Consider the following 15,378-nt stretch of genomic DNA (forward strand, 5'->3'; position numbering starts at 1 on the left):
CAAACTCCAAGCTGGCTGTCATGTGCCTTTTACTGCTGAGTGGAGTGCTGCAGAGATGGTTGTCTTTCTGGAAGGTTCTCCCATCGCCACAAAGGAACTCTGGAGCTCTGTCAGTCAGAGTGGTCACCCTGACCAAGGCCCTTCTCCCCCGATTGCTCAGTTTGGCCGGGCGGCCAGCTCTAAGAAGAGTCTTGGTGGTTCCAGACAACTTCTTCCATTTAAGAATGATGGAGGCCACTGTGTTCTTGGGGACCTTGAACGTTGCAGAAATGTTTTGGTACCCTTCCCCAGATCTGTGCCTCGACACAGTCCTGTCTCGGAGGTCTACGGACAATTCCTTCGACCTCATGGCTTGGTTTTTTGCTCTGACATGCACTGTCAACTGTGGGACCTTATATAGACAGGTGTGTGCGTTTCCAAATCATGTCCAATCAAGTGAATTTACCACAGGTGGACTCCAATCAAGTTGTAGAAACATCAAGGATGATCAATGGAAACAGGATGCACCTGAGCTCAATTTCAAGTCTCATAGCAAAGCATCTGAAAACGTACGTAAATAAGGTCTGTTTTTTGTTTTTAATAAATGTGCAAAAATTTCTAAAAACCTATTTTCGATTTATCATTATGGGGTATTGTGTGTAGATTGCTGAGAATGCATTTTATTTGATCTATTTTAGAATAAGGCTGTAACGTAACAAAATGTGGAAAAGGTCAAGGGGTCTGAAAACTTTCCAAAGGCACTATGTGCATTTTGAAAAATTCTGATAGTCAAAATAGATCATTTTTGGGAGAATGTGTATACGTCATTAAGAGTGCCATTATTCAAAGATAATGACATCACACTTCTCTCAATTATTTAGCTTTTTTTATTTTTTATAATTATTATACTTCTTTAATGATTCATGAAGTCTATAAAAACATTTTTTTTTTTTTTTAAATTAAAACGCACACATATGGTTCTTTGTCTGTAGGATTCAGTTAGTGAACTCACTCTGAAGCCAGGAGGAGATCGTAGTGTCGTCATGCTTCATCTTCTCTTTCTCTGGATTTGCCAGCGCTTCAATTATGCAATCTACAGGCAACGAGTTAAGAGGTACAACACTGCACGTCTTAATACATTCTGCCTACCTTAGCTGGACTATAGCATTCCAAATACATGATTAACTTCTTTGGGAACGGGGGGCAGTATTGAGTAGCTTGGATGAATAAGGTGCCCAGAGTAAACTGCCTTCTACTCAGGCCCAGAAGCTAGAATATGCATATAATTAGTAGATTTTAGTAAAGTTTCCAAAACTGTTAAAATAATGTCTGTGAGTATAACAGAACTCATATGGCAGGCAAAAACCTGAGAAAAATCCAACCAGGAAGTGGGAAATCTGAGGTTTGTAGTTTTTTAAAAAGTGATTACCTATCCAATATACAGTGTAAATGGGGTCAGATTGCACTTCCTAAGGCTTCCACTAGATGTCAACAGTCTTTAGAACGTTGTTTCAGGCTTCTACTATGAAAGGGGAGCGAATAAGCTGTTTGAACCAGGGGTCTGGCAGAAAGGCTTGAGCTAAGTCTTGCACGTGGCCGTGAGCACGAGCTCCGTTCCCTTTCATTTCTAAAGACAAAGGAATTGTCCGGTTGAAACATTATTGAAGATTTATGATAAAAACATCCTAAAGATTGATTATATACATCGTTTGACATGTTTCTACGAACTGTAGTGGAACTTTGACTTTTCGTCTAGACTTAGTGCCCGCGCCTTGTGCATTTGGATTACTGAACTAAACACGCAAACAAAAAGGAGGTATTTGGACATAAAGATGAACTTTATCAAACAAAACGAACATTTGTCTAACATGGAGACCTGGGAGTGCCATCAGATGAAAATCATCAATGGTAAGTGATTCATTTAAACGCTATTTCTGACTTTTGTGCCACCTCTCCTTGGTTGGAAAATGGCTGTATGGTTTTCTGTGGCTAGGCGCTGACCTAACATAATCGCAAAGTGTGCTTTCGCCGTAAAGCCTTTTTGAAATCTGAGACAGCGGTTGCATTAAGGAGAAGTTTAACTTTAATCGTATGTTTAACACTTGTATCTTTCATCAATGTTTATGATGAGTATTTCTGTAATTTGATGTGGCTCTCTGCACTTTCACCGGATATTTGTTTGAGACAATGCATTTCTGAACATAACGCATCAATTTCAAATGAGGTTTTTGGACATAAAGATGAACTTTATCGAACAAAACATACATGTATTGTGTAACATGAAGTCCTATGAGTGCCATCTGATGAAGATCATCAAAGGTTAGTGATTCATTTGATCTCTATTTCTGCTTTTTGTGACTCCTCTCTTTGGCTGTATGTTTTTGTGACTAGGCGCTGCCCTCAGATAATCGCAATGTATGCTTTCGCCGTAAAGCCTTTTTGAAATCAGACACTATGGTTGGATTAACAAGAAGTTTATCTTTAAAATGGTGTATAATACTTGTATGTTTGAGGAATTTTAATTATGAGATTTCTGTTGTTTGAATTTGGCGCCCTGCAATTTCACTGGCTGTTGTCGAGGTGGGACCATATCCCAGAGAGGTTAAACATAGTTCTGAAAGTGTATAAATAAAATGGGCAAAAACTGCAAGTAAAAAAATGTCAGATTAAGGATACAAGCCATGACGTCATAGTTGAGTGAGGTGAGGTATTTAAGGGAGTCTACCACTGGACCGATGAGGTTGTCATACCACTGGATCTGAGACAGGATCTGAGAGAGGGACACAAATACCTGGTTAATACAATACAGGGACAAAAGGCCACACACACACACACACCAACGGCCAGATGATGATGATTGTGTGTAAAACATTTAGAACAACTTCCTAATATTGAGTTGCACCCCCTTTTGCCCTCAGAACAGCCTCAATTCACCAAGGCATGGAAACTACAAGCTGCCAAAAGTGTTTCACAGGGATGCTGGCCCATGTGGACTCTAATACTTCCCACAGTTGTGTCAAGTTGTCTGGATGTCTTTTGGGTGTTGCACCCTTCTTTATACACAAGGGAAACTGTTAAGCAGTTCTTGACACACTCAAACCGGTGCGCCTGGCACCTAATACTATACCCTGTTTAAAAGGCACTTAAATATTTTGTCTTGCACATTCACCCTCTGAATGGCACACATACACAATCCATGTCTCAATATTTAAAAATCTATATTTAACCTGTCTCCTTCACTTCATCTACACTGATCATAGCATTCACCTGGCCAGTCTGTCATTGAAAGAGCAGGTGTTCCTAATGTTTTGTAGACTGTAGATGGACCATTATAGTCAGATTCTAGAATAACATTCTAAATGGTCTGAGAAAACAAGGCTTTTGCTCTGCAGGTCACTTAAACTTTATTATCCTCTCTCCTGGTAAAGCCACCTTATTACCAGTTACACTACACCCCTACACTCCCACTGTGACAGGATGCCATCAGACTCTCCTTTTCCTCCACAAAAGTATGTGGACACCTGCTCTTCAAACATCTCATTCCAAAATCATGGGCATTAATATGGAGTTGGTCCCTCTGCTGCTATAACAGCCTCCACTCTTCTGGGAAGGCTTTCCACTAGATGTTGGAACATTGCTGCAGGGACTTGCTTCCATTCAGCCACACGAGCATTAGTGAGGTCAGGCACTGATGTTGAGCGATTAGGCCTGGCTGGCAGTCAGCGTTCCAATTCTTCCCAAAGGTGTTCGATGAGGTTGAGGTCAGGGCTCTGTCCAGGCCAGTCAAAGTTCTTCTACATTGATCTCGACAAACCATTTCTCTATGGACTTCGCTTTGTGCACAGGGGCATTATCATGCGGAAACAGGAAAGGGCCTTCCCAAAGTGTTACCACAAAGCTGGAAAAACAGAATTGTTTAGAATGTCATTGTACGCTGTAGCATTAAGATTCCCTTCCGGAACTAAGTGGCTGAGGCCGAACCATGAAAAACAGCCCCAGACCATTATTCCTCTTCCACCAAACTTTACAGTTGGCACAATTCATTCGGACAGGTAGCGTTCTTCTTGCATCCGCCAAACCCAGATTAGTCCGTCGGACAGCCAGATGGTGAAGCGTGATTCGTCACTCCAGAGAACGTTTCCACTGCTCCAGAGTCCAATGGCGGCCAGCTTAAAACCACTCCAGCCAACACTTGGCATTGCGCATGGTGACCTTAGGCTTATGTGCGGCTGCTCAGCCATGGAAACCCATTTCATTTATCTCCCGACGAACAGTTCTTGTGCTGACGTTGCTTCCAGAGGCAGTTTGGAACTTGGTAGTGAGTGTTGCAACAGAGGACAGACAATTTTTTACACGCTATACACTTCAGCACTCGGCGGTCCCGTTCTGTGAGCTTGTGTCCTACCACTTCTCGGCTGTGCCGTTGTTGCTCCTAGATGTTTCCACTTCACAATAACGGCACTTAGTTGACCGGGGCAGCTCTAACAGGGCAGAAATTTGATGAACTGACTATGACGGTGCCACATTGAAAGTCACTGAGCTCTTCAGTAAGGCCATTCTACTGCCAATGTTTGTTTATGGAGAATACATGGCTGTGTGCTCGATTTTATACACCTGTCAGCAATGGGTGTGGCTGAAATAGTCAAATCCACTAGTTTGAAGGGGTGTCCACGTACTGTAGTGTAAATGAGTGCACAGAGGCTTTAAAAGACCCAGTGTTAGAATAAATAATGGAGTGGTCTCTTCCCATGACCTTGATATTATTTGTGAAGACAGATAGACAGGGGTTGAGGTGGGGGAGGAAGGTAAGAGAGGGGGGGGCTGAGGCCGAGTAAGGTGGAGGATGAGGGGAGTCTCAGGGGAGGTCCGACTCTCCTCACTCACTCAGAGCAGAGGCCATTCAGCCAGACTGCAGGCTGAGAGATTAAGAGATGGAGGCTTTAAAAAGAGAGAGGAGCAGGACAGCCTTTTCATTCCATTAATGTCCTGCTGCTGAGGCACCACAAAACACAACCCCACTAGCTCCCCACTCCTCTTTCTGTTTGGCCAACAATTCTGCTAAAGTCATTTTTTGAGACGTGAGATATTTAGGGGAGGGGTAGGGGATAGGGCTTATGCTGTGGAGATGGACAGGAGAGGGAGTGGATGGGGGTGTTCTAGCAAGACAAGACAGGCTGTGATGTGGAGTAGGTGAGTTCATTAGTCACATGCACACAGATGTAATTGCTGGGTACAGTGAAATTCTTAGGCTCCGACAGTACAGGTGAACAAAGAATGTGAATGAAACAATTATACAAATATATAAATCTGTGACAATGATAAAATGTTCTTTGGGGTGTGGGGGTAAAGAGAATGTAAGCAGTCGCAGTGAATCAAATTTACATTCAGCCCCCATTTTTCAGCAGTAGCCTATCGTTACAAAGGCAGATTGTAAAGATAGTGGCCATAAAATAAGATCTCTTCCCCATGGAGATAGTAGAGGACATGGAGCCCTTTCACTGTCAAGATTAAGTACTCAGTTAAAGTAGGAGTAGAGGGGAAATCACTCAAAATAAGGCTAATATTAGTGTAGGTCTCAAAACACTACTTTCAAATGTACAGTAGGTGAATAAAATATCATAAAATCCTTGAGAATACATACATAGTCAAAAAGGATGGTGGGGTTGCTATGGCTCAGCTTGCCTATCTGGCGCCCAGATGGTTTCACATTCTCTTTGGTTAATCGCCTGGAAAAAAGCAGAGAGAGAGAAAAGAGAGCAATTTATTAAATCTATTGAAGCATCTTGCAGCCAATACATTTACCCCTGTTAATGGTGTGGGACTCTGATTTGATGGTTAGGTCTAGATTGAAGAAGATTTGGTAGAAGAATTTGCAACTAATAATGAACTTGTGCTCAATGTTTGGTTGCTTCATGCTGTTGGATTCGGGCTTAACTTTGAACATTGAGATATTAAAGACATGATAGATCAGATGCATAGTATATAAAGGAGAGATCTGTAGAAAGACAGAGTGGCTGTGGAATGCGATGGGTGGACGGGTGAGAATCACGGGAGTGCGATAGGTGATACGAGAGGACATCTGTGGATTAGGCGAAGGAGGGGTTGAGGTCAGGTTAAGCTTCTCTAGTGTCCGTGAGTTATTTACTCTGAAAAATAAGAACCTAACCATGCTGATATCCATTTATCAAAATTATGTTTTTCCCTTTATCTTGTTAACTCATACAGTATTATTGACAATATTATACTTCACGTTGACAAAACAAAAGTATATATTTTTTTGCAGTAATCCAAGCTGGTAAAGGGATAGTTCAGGCAAAATCTATATTTCGGTGGAATTCCCCTTACCTCGAGTCGTGTCTGAAGGTCAATAGCGACAGAATACACAATAATAAATGTTCTACTTCTGCCACAGCAACGAGTTAGCATTGTCAAAATTCATGAATGTAAACAGCCAAACCGATGTCAGCAATGCTTCACTGAAAGCCGAAACGTACTCAAAAACACTTCAAACTAGGTTTGGTAGCGTCGCTACTCAGAAAGAACATGTCCATGATTTCTTCCACTGATGGGGGGGGAGGATAAATACAGTTACATAATCTGGATATTATTTGACAATATATTGTATTGTTTTGACAATATCGCAATATTATTTTTGCGCTAGATGGCTGTACCTGCACCAAAACTCCTTAAAATAGGGAGCCAATTTGTTTCCAGCACTTTTATTTCCTTGACTGTTCAAAACTCATGGCTTTTCTCATTGCTCTCTCATCCCTCTGCAGCAGACATATGGTTGGCAATATGTTTGGAACATCGAAACAAAATCACAGTATACAATCGCAATACGTACATAATCGTGAGAATCGCAATACATATTGATAAAATAATTTTATGTTGAAAGATAATGATGAAATAATTCACTTTGAACCCTTATAATTGTATGAAATTAATTATAATCATAATCTGATGTGTGTAGTTTTAGTCAGAATTAGGTTAAACCATGTGTCTGTATAGTGGGAAAACAGACTGTCTGAGCAAGGCGTAGCTTCGGTGCCGACCTGGCTAGGCCTCAGAGATTTGGGAGAGGACACGGAGTACTTCTCAAGGTCTCCCTAATCTCGGGGGAATGGAACTGTCGGCTGGGTATTGAGAGTATGTGCGTAGGATACCTACTGTTTGTGTGTGAAGGTATGTGCATAAGGATGGATGGTTTTGTACAACGGTCTAGGACATCCTCGCGAATAAACACTTTGATTTTTGTAAGCTGGGACTCTTGTCTGCTTCATTCAACCAGAATCTTACAAACTCTGGGTTGCAGACTGAGTAGATGAATTGAAGTTTATGAACATTGATAACAAAATTCCCATAACAATATCGGGAGGGAGGAAGAGGGGTGGTGATTTAGAAGTAGTTCAAGCACCACCACCAGGGACTCATTTACTACTGTGGTTCTGCACAGTACACTGCACACGCATACATGATGCAGGCCAGGGGCCAGGCACAACACATTAATTAACTTCCTATCGTGTGCATTAGCCACCTTGTAATGATGCAGAGCAGTGGTGACATGTCACTCAGCAGAGCTGTATCCATATCAAGAGGTACGGGTAATGATGTCCAGGCAATGTCCCATTTACATTATTAATAAACACTGGACCGAAGGCACTGACATCCTTCAGCTAACTACAAGAGACTAAGATGCATACAGGGATGGGAAAGGGATGGATTGAATGAATAATCAAAATGTCTAATGGCCATTTTAATCATTCAGTAGCAGCAACTTAACAAATGGTTTATATTACATGAGTCTAGGGGCTGGTGAGAGGGTCACGGTGCTATGAGAGCAGGCCTTTGAGGCAGGTTTGGCGTGCTGCTATGTTAGCCTCAAATCTGACATGGGAGTAGTCCACTCGAGTACAACTGTGGAGCAATCTTCTATAATGCCCCCGGTGGAGGGAATAGTTGCTGTTCAATTCCACTCCACCACTCCCTGCCTTCCACTGGACCAGAGCTGCAGGATCTCAGCCCCGCAGCACCAGTTTATCCATTAGTCTCCCCACCCACCGAGTTGGGGAGCCCTCACACATACTAAACTGTCCCTTCCGCCTTCAGAGCGATGCATGCTGGTGTGGTTACATCGCACCCTCCAAAGACATCACCAGCACCACACATCCTCAGGGTATGCTTTTGTCAAGGCGCTTACACACGCAAACACAAGCAATCAGTGGAAACACCGTCACAGTAGCAAGTGTTAACAAAACGTGTGTGGGGGGAGAGCACACCATGGCTGGCCGTGCAGTGTTCCTGCCGGGTGGGATCCAGCAGAATATTGATAACGCCAGGTAAGAGGCCTGCTCCATTAAAAAATATATTTTCTTCTGGGATGGCGGGGTTGGGCTTAGGGTACAAAACAAAACCATGGCTTCCATGAGTGTTTGCTCTGTAATACATTATCACGCAGCCCTGGGGTGCTCGCTCTGTGTGTGGTGGCAATGATGGGAATATGCCAATGTCCACTGGTACACTACAGGGAGCAGGGAAAGGCCTCAGGCACAAACATGTACTTCCACACATTGAAAATAAGTATGCATCATACTGCACTAGTGTGAAAAGCAGTAAATGAAATATACAGTAGCATATACTACAGTAACTACTCATTCAAGGGTTTTCTTTCTACATTGTAGAATAATAGCGAAGACATCAAAACTATGAAATAACACATATGGAATCATGTAGTAACAAAAAAAGTTAAGCAAATCAAAATATATATTATTTTAGATTTTTCAAAGTAGCCACTCTTTGCCTTAACAGCTCTGCACACTCTCGACATTCTCTCAACCAGCTTCATAGCAAATGCTTTCCAACAGTCTTGAAGGAGTTCCCACATATGCTGAGCACTTGTTGGCTGCTTTTCCTTCACTCTGCGGTCCAACTCATCCCAAACCATCTCAATTGGGTTGAGGTCGGGTGATTGTGGAGGCCAGGTCAGCTGATGCAGCACCATCTCTCTCCTTGGTCAAATAGCCCTTACACAGCTTGGAGGTGTGTTGGGTCATTGTCCTGTTGAAAAACAAATGATAGTGGGACTAAGCGCAAACCAGATGAGATGGCGTATCGCGGCAGAATGCTGTGGTAGCCATGCTGGTTAAGTGTGCCTTGAATTCCAAATAAATGACTGACTGTGTCACCAGCAGGGCACCCCCACACCATCACACCTCCTCCTCCATGCATCACAGTGGGAACCACACATGCTGAGATCATCCTTTCACCTACTCTGCGTCTCACAAAGATACAGCGGTTGGAACCAAAAATCTAGAATTTGGATTCATCACACCAAAAGGACAGATTTCCACCGGTCTAATGTACATTGTTTGTGTTTCTAGGCCCAAAGCAAGTTTCTTTGCAGCAATTCATCCATGAATGCCTGATTCACGCAGTATCCTCTGAACAGTTGATGTTGAGATGTGTAGGTTACTTGAACTATGTGAAGCATTTATTTGGGCTGCATCTGATCTGCAGTTAACGCTAAGTAACTCTGGGTCTTCCTTTCCTGTGGTGGTCCTCATGAGAGCCAGTTTCATCATATAGTTTGATGGTTTTCACGACTGCTATTGAAGAAACTTTAAAAGTTCTTGAAATTTTCTGTATTGACTGACCTTCATGTCTTAAAGTAATGGACTGTCATTTTTCTTTGCTTATTTGTGCAGTTCTTTACATAATATGGACTTGGTATTTTACCAAATAGGGTATACCACCCCTACCATGTCACAACACAACAATGACTGGCTCAAACACATTATGGAAAGAAATTCCAAAAATATACTTTTAACAAGGCACATCTGTTAATTAAAATGCATTCCAGGTGACTACCTCATGAAGCTGGTTAAGATAATGCCAAGAGTGTGCAAAGCTGTCATCAAGGCAAAGACTGGCTACTTTAAAGAATCTAAAATATATTAAGATTTGTTTAACACTTTTTTGGTTACTACACAATTCCATGTGTGTTAATTCATAGTTTTAATGTCTTCACTATTATTATACTATTATCATTCAAAACCCTTGAATGAGTAGGTGTGTACAAAAATTCTGACTGGTACTGTAATATATGCTACTGTATATATAATTTACTGATTTTCACACTACTGCCGTATGATTTACTAGCTAGCATGAAGTGCCACTGTTTTAAAGGGGGGGCTGAATGCACCGATTCGCATGTTTTTTTCTGCTGCTCATTAAGAAAAACAAGATTTGGATGCTTGTGGGTGTGGTTCGATGTGGGTGTTATTTAAGTGATCATTCCAGAAAAGTAGGTGTTTGGAGGATATATTGGCATGGGTGTTAGGCCCGAGACAAAAGTCGAGGGCTGGCACACTGTGCCAATATTTCCTCCAAACACTGGCCTCGAGGGCATTATCACTTTTATACAACAGGTTACCAACATATTCAAATAAAGATAGACATATTTTCATTAAAAACATTATTTTGATTAATTTATTTAATCCTTCCACAAGATATAGTACGGACACAAATCTAGGGTTGCTACCCAAGCCGTTCTAACGGTTCGGTTGCCAGAGACGTGACCAAGTCGTTCAGTGTTTTTTTGGGATGTTCTAAATGTTCCATTGCCATACTGGCTGGCAATGTTATTTTCCCTTGCTTGCTAGCTAGCCAACTACAGCTATCTTACAGTCACGTCAAACAGTGCAGCCATAACAATGAGTTAATGAGGCATGATTTCACCTGGCATAGAAAATGTGCTTACTCCTCAGGACACTTGTTCAGAGGAGCTAGCCAACAACACAGCTAACACAATCACTTCAAACTGAAGTTGGAAAGAATGCAAACTAGCTACACTTCGTTTCGTAACTTTTTTTCAAAAGGACATTTCTGTGTATATCCATAAATATGCCAGCCGGTTCATGATTGACTGGTTGAGAAACACTGCCCGCCTGTCCATCACTATGGGACAGCTGGAGCTCGAATTGAAATATTGAAACATTGCAAATAGTCGGCGAGACAGACCGTAAGGTTTATTAAAATCTCCACTTAAGAAAATAATCTTATTTGAAAATAAATTGTGAGATAATGTCTTGATGCTTTTTATGGTGGAGATCAAGTTTACAAATTGCCTGGCTGGGCTGATGAGACAGTGAATTGCACAATCAGATGGAACAGAGTAAACAGGCATTTTAACGTCATAGATTTGCAGTTTTAACCAATCAGTATTCAGGATTAGACCCACCAGTTGTATAAGTTTAATGTCTTATGTAAACAAGCAGCCGGGAACTAGTTCTGCATGATGGCCAGTGGCGGGGTCGATAAACCTGGAGGATTCACCATTAACGTTTAAATCTCCAGTTTGGGAACATTTTGGCTTCCCAGCAGATTACAACGGCGATGGACAGAGAGAGTACGTCTCCACTGCTCAAGAGAATAGCCTACAGTATTGCAGCTGCCAACACCTCAAACATGTTGAGACATTTACACTGACGTCACCCCAGTATTCCTACCACCAGATCAAGACGGTGGTTGAGAATGGGGAGTTTAAGCACCACGTGAAAGTGCTCGAGCCACGTTACGAACTTCACCCTCTCACAATGAATTGGCCAATGCACCATGAGTTGTGCTTACTACAGATGGCTGAACCTCCAGGGCTACTTAACATTGACACAGCCCCAGAGTGCTTCACACAAGTTGGCATATTCTTCTCTTTGTAAGAAAACATAGCATAGACTTAAACAATGTCTGAGCCATGTTTACGCTCATATTGCACTTTATTTTAGTGTTAATGAGCAACCATGTGTTTTCATTTAAGAAAATACAAAGTTTTGTTATTCCTGATTGCGATCCCATCAGTCATTATATGACTCATGATAGAGAACCAGGAATACCAACACTTTGTATTTTCTCAAATAAACAAAAAATAACTGGCATTTCATTTTCTCGCTGTACCTGAACTGTGACCGCAAAACCGCAATATGTACCGAACCGAGGGTTTGGTGAACTGTTACACCCTGAGGCATTACAATTGGCAAGTGGGCATGAATGTAATCCAAACTCAACCCGTACGTAAATTGTGAAGACCTCAGTTACACAAAACTGTTTTGGAATATACTGAATTTAGGGCCAAAATTACCCTACTTACACTTTTTAGACAATGTTACCATTGGAAAAAATGTTTGACTAATATCAATGCCACATAGGTCATTCTCAAAACGATACTTTTTTTGTTTTGTTGAATTTCTCTTTAAAGGGGCAATCTGGAATTGGCATCTCTCAGCTGTTTATCAAAACATGTGACTGGGTGACCTTGTTGTGACTGTTTCAAATCCTGGATGGCCCCATTATTAACATAATCAAGCCCAATTAAAATACACTGTAAACATTATACAGCCAGTGCTGATCATTCTACATAGAATGAAGACAGTTCCTCTTAGGAGATAATTGTGTGCAACATTCACTGTGCTAAAATATAAAAAAATTGCACCAACTATTATAGAAGTAAGACATTTGGTGAATCTAGAAAACATGCAGTCCTTGTGTATCATGTGCAGTAGTGAGGCTGTACTTCAGCACTGACCCCACAAAGCCCAGTTGTTCAGAAATAAAACAAGCCTGAGGCCCTTTCCAATGTAGGCACCGACACCAGCCCACGTCTGCTATTGTCTGTGTGTGTGTGTGTGTGTGTGTGTGTGTGTGTGTGTGTGTGTGTGTGTGTGTGTGTGTGTGTGTGTGTGTGTGTGTGTGTGTGTGTGTGTGTGTCTTTATGGCAGTGCGAGTGAGCATTCTGTTGAGAGCTGGATAAATGAAATATTCCTGGCCCATTGGGTGCGCAAGCCATTAGTAGATGTTAGCACTTGTATCAAATAAAGCCATGAAAGTTGCAGAACAGTCCTAGATCTGTGCCAACCAAAATAATTACTATGGTAACCAGGGCTACATGTTAGTGCTTCTCAGCACCCACTTCCTTTTTTTATATACACGTTTCCATACCAACCACTGATATCCATAAAGAATTCAATGGACACAGTAACCTTGAGTTTATCTCCTAGAGAAATGTATGTAAACCACTGACTGGCTTTGGGGGTGCATTTCTATAGAGATGCTGCTACAGTGTACCCAAGGGGCATGGGTTGGATGATTGAATTCCGTTAGATGCCTGAAAAGTCTATAAAAAGGAAAATACGAGTAGTGGGTGTATAAAATGTGACTTCTAAGTGCCACAACCACACGATGGATAAAACAACGAGCACTATATCGAACTGTTAAGACGATACGTTGGGGAGGCGTAGCAACAGGCCTCCAATGTGTGTGGTCGCAATGCCCCTGGGCTGAATATAATAATTATAATTCCCTTCGCTCGGCTGCCAATCACCATGCTACAAAGCACCTCTCACATGGCTCTCTCAATTCTTATTAGCCATTGCACATCATCACTGGCGTAATGCAGTTTCTCTGGAGCCCGCCCGCAAGGACAGAGTTCGGGCACCCCTCCCTAAAATAAAATCGAATGAGTCAGCCAGACAGCCACTCAAAAGTATAGACTAACGATCGCGGACAATGTTGCTGGAATTGCAGCATGTCTATGCGCCTATCAAATCGATTATAGGCTTTCTGGCTTTCTAATCGATAAATGTTTATTGGTAGGTCCATTTGGTCATAATTTTCTCATGTTGTGCCTAACATTTCACAAAAGCTATACACGGTGTCTCAATGCTCCCACTTTTAGACTGCTGGTTGGTGGTAATAACGTAATTAATTGCACAGTAAAAAAAGTTGGAAATTCCAAAATTGCAGATTGTAAAATACATTTTTGATGCAACAGCATACTAATCAGCTACAGATTTTGGGAATATAAAACTGTCCGGTATAGGCTACCTGAACCTGCATGACATGAGTCATGCTCGCGCTCTCTCCCAGCTTTGATAGAAAGTTGTTTTGAGTAAAACCAGTCTATTAAATAAGTCAGTCCACCCTCAAAACACTAGCTTACAAGGGACTGTTTCATTATGCAGTGTCATGACTGACTGCGAGAAACCAAATTGGTCAGATCAGATTTGCAACGAATAACTTAAATCAGACCCCCTTTCACCCATAGAGGGGGGAGGAAATAACTAGTGGGGATTGACACTCACGTCCTGTGGTAAATCAAGGGAGAAGATCCAGGCTTGCGCTCTCCAAATTCACTAAAAGTATGTGCTTTGTCTCAGATCTTTTCCCGCTGAAACTAACACCTTCAAAAGCAAATACAGGAACAATATTTTGAGCATAGAACGTGCGGTATGGTGGAGGTGATCTATAGAACACTAATGTCATTAAACATTTTATAAAAGAAAATACTTTAACTTGGAAAGTACATACACACTACATAGCTGAATTTCACACTATGGGTTGTGCATGTAATAGGAAAAATGTGTGTTTTTCTTAAGAGAGGGATGTGATTTATGAAAAACAATGATCTCTTCCTAACTTTGCACAGTGAGTAATCATCACCCCGGAGTGCGGCCAGCCTGCCGGAACAGCACCTTTGGAGCAAAAGGTATGGGTTAGGGAAAAAAACACATTTAACCAGAAAAGGCATGAAGAGGCAGCTACACGTTTAAAATGGTTTGATAAAATCACCTCCCGGACAATCACTGGTACGGCTGATTAGCTGTTCTAAGTAAAGTACCTTCGAAAGCGAATTTAAGTAGGACCATCCTGTTACTCTGCTCAAACCATCGTATTACGCTATTCTCATCACCCCACTGGGGAAACACTGATAAGACTGGCTAGCCTACCTTCAAAGAAGTATCTTCAAGAGCGAATGGAAGAACAATCAACTCTGTAGTTCTGTTCAGGACTACACGACAAGTCACCGGATACCAGACAACTAAGAAGGATAACAGTAGAAGAGTTGTTGGAACCATTTCAGACAAATCAGAGCCTTACAAGCGTGCCGCGAAAAGGCCCAACACCCTTTCCAAGGCTGCCCCGTTCACAGAGTTCTCGGCGAACCCAGGCATTTCACGTAAATACATTAATGATTTCGTGCTCAAAGCGGCAGTGGTTCATGTTCAATGTATATGGTTATTGTAGGTGAGAGTAGTTTCTGAATGTGGCAATGTTAAGTGTCTCTGTCCCTCTCCATCGCTTCTTTAACAAGCATCCATGTTGCTGTCATTGGCTAGGGACCAGTTTTCAGCGTATTACCGGTGCAGTGTGTGTATGTTTATCCTGTGTTCCCATTTAATTGGCTAGTAAATAAATTAACCTAATTTGTGTAGTATTGAATGATATGATACGAGGTTATGATTAATAAGTTGACTCTTTATAGATGTGATAGGTAAAGACCTTTTAGAGTATAATTCGGGAGATGGTAACTCTTTAAAAGAACCGCTCCCAGATCCTAATGAGTTAATT

At 41.8% G+C, this 15,378-nt stretch overlaps 1 protein-coding gene across 2 annotated transcripts in view; it reads right to left on the reverse strand.

Annotated features, from left to right (window-relative positions):
- Positions 1-15,378, reverse strand: part of LOC139533904 (THO complex subunit 2-like) — a 73,422-nt gene that overhangs the window by 26,470 nt on the left and 31,574 nt on the right. For both annotated transcript variants that reach the window (XM_071332390.1, XM_071332397.1), the window contains exons 16-18: positions 5,621-5,705; positions 2,656-2,749; positions 992-1,072 (exon numbers count right to left, since the gene is read on the reverse strand). In XM_071332390.1, the coding sequence (XP_071188491.1) occupies positions 992-1,072; positions 2,656-2,749; positions 5,621-5,705 (260 nt within the window). The remainder of the gene's footprint in view (positions 1-991; positions 1,073-2,655; positions 2,750-5,620; positions 5,706-15,378) is intronic.

The sequence above is a fragment of the Salvelinus alpinus genome, chromosome 1, assembly GCF_045679555.1.
Source record: "Salvelinus alpinus chromosome 1, SLU_Salpinus.1, whole genome shotgun sequence".
Taxonomy (NCBI): Eukaryota; Metazoa; Chordata; class Actinopteri; order Salmoniformes; family Salmonidae; genus Salvelinus; species Salvelinus alpinus.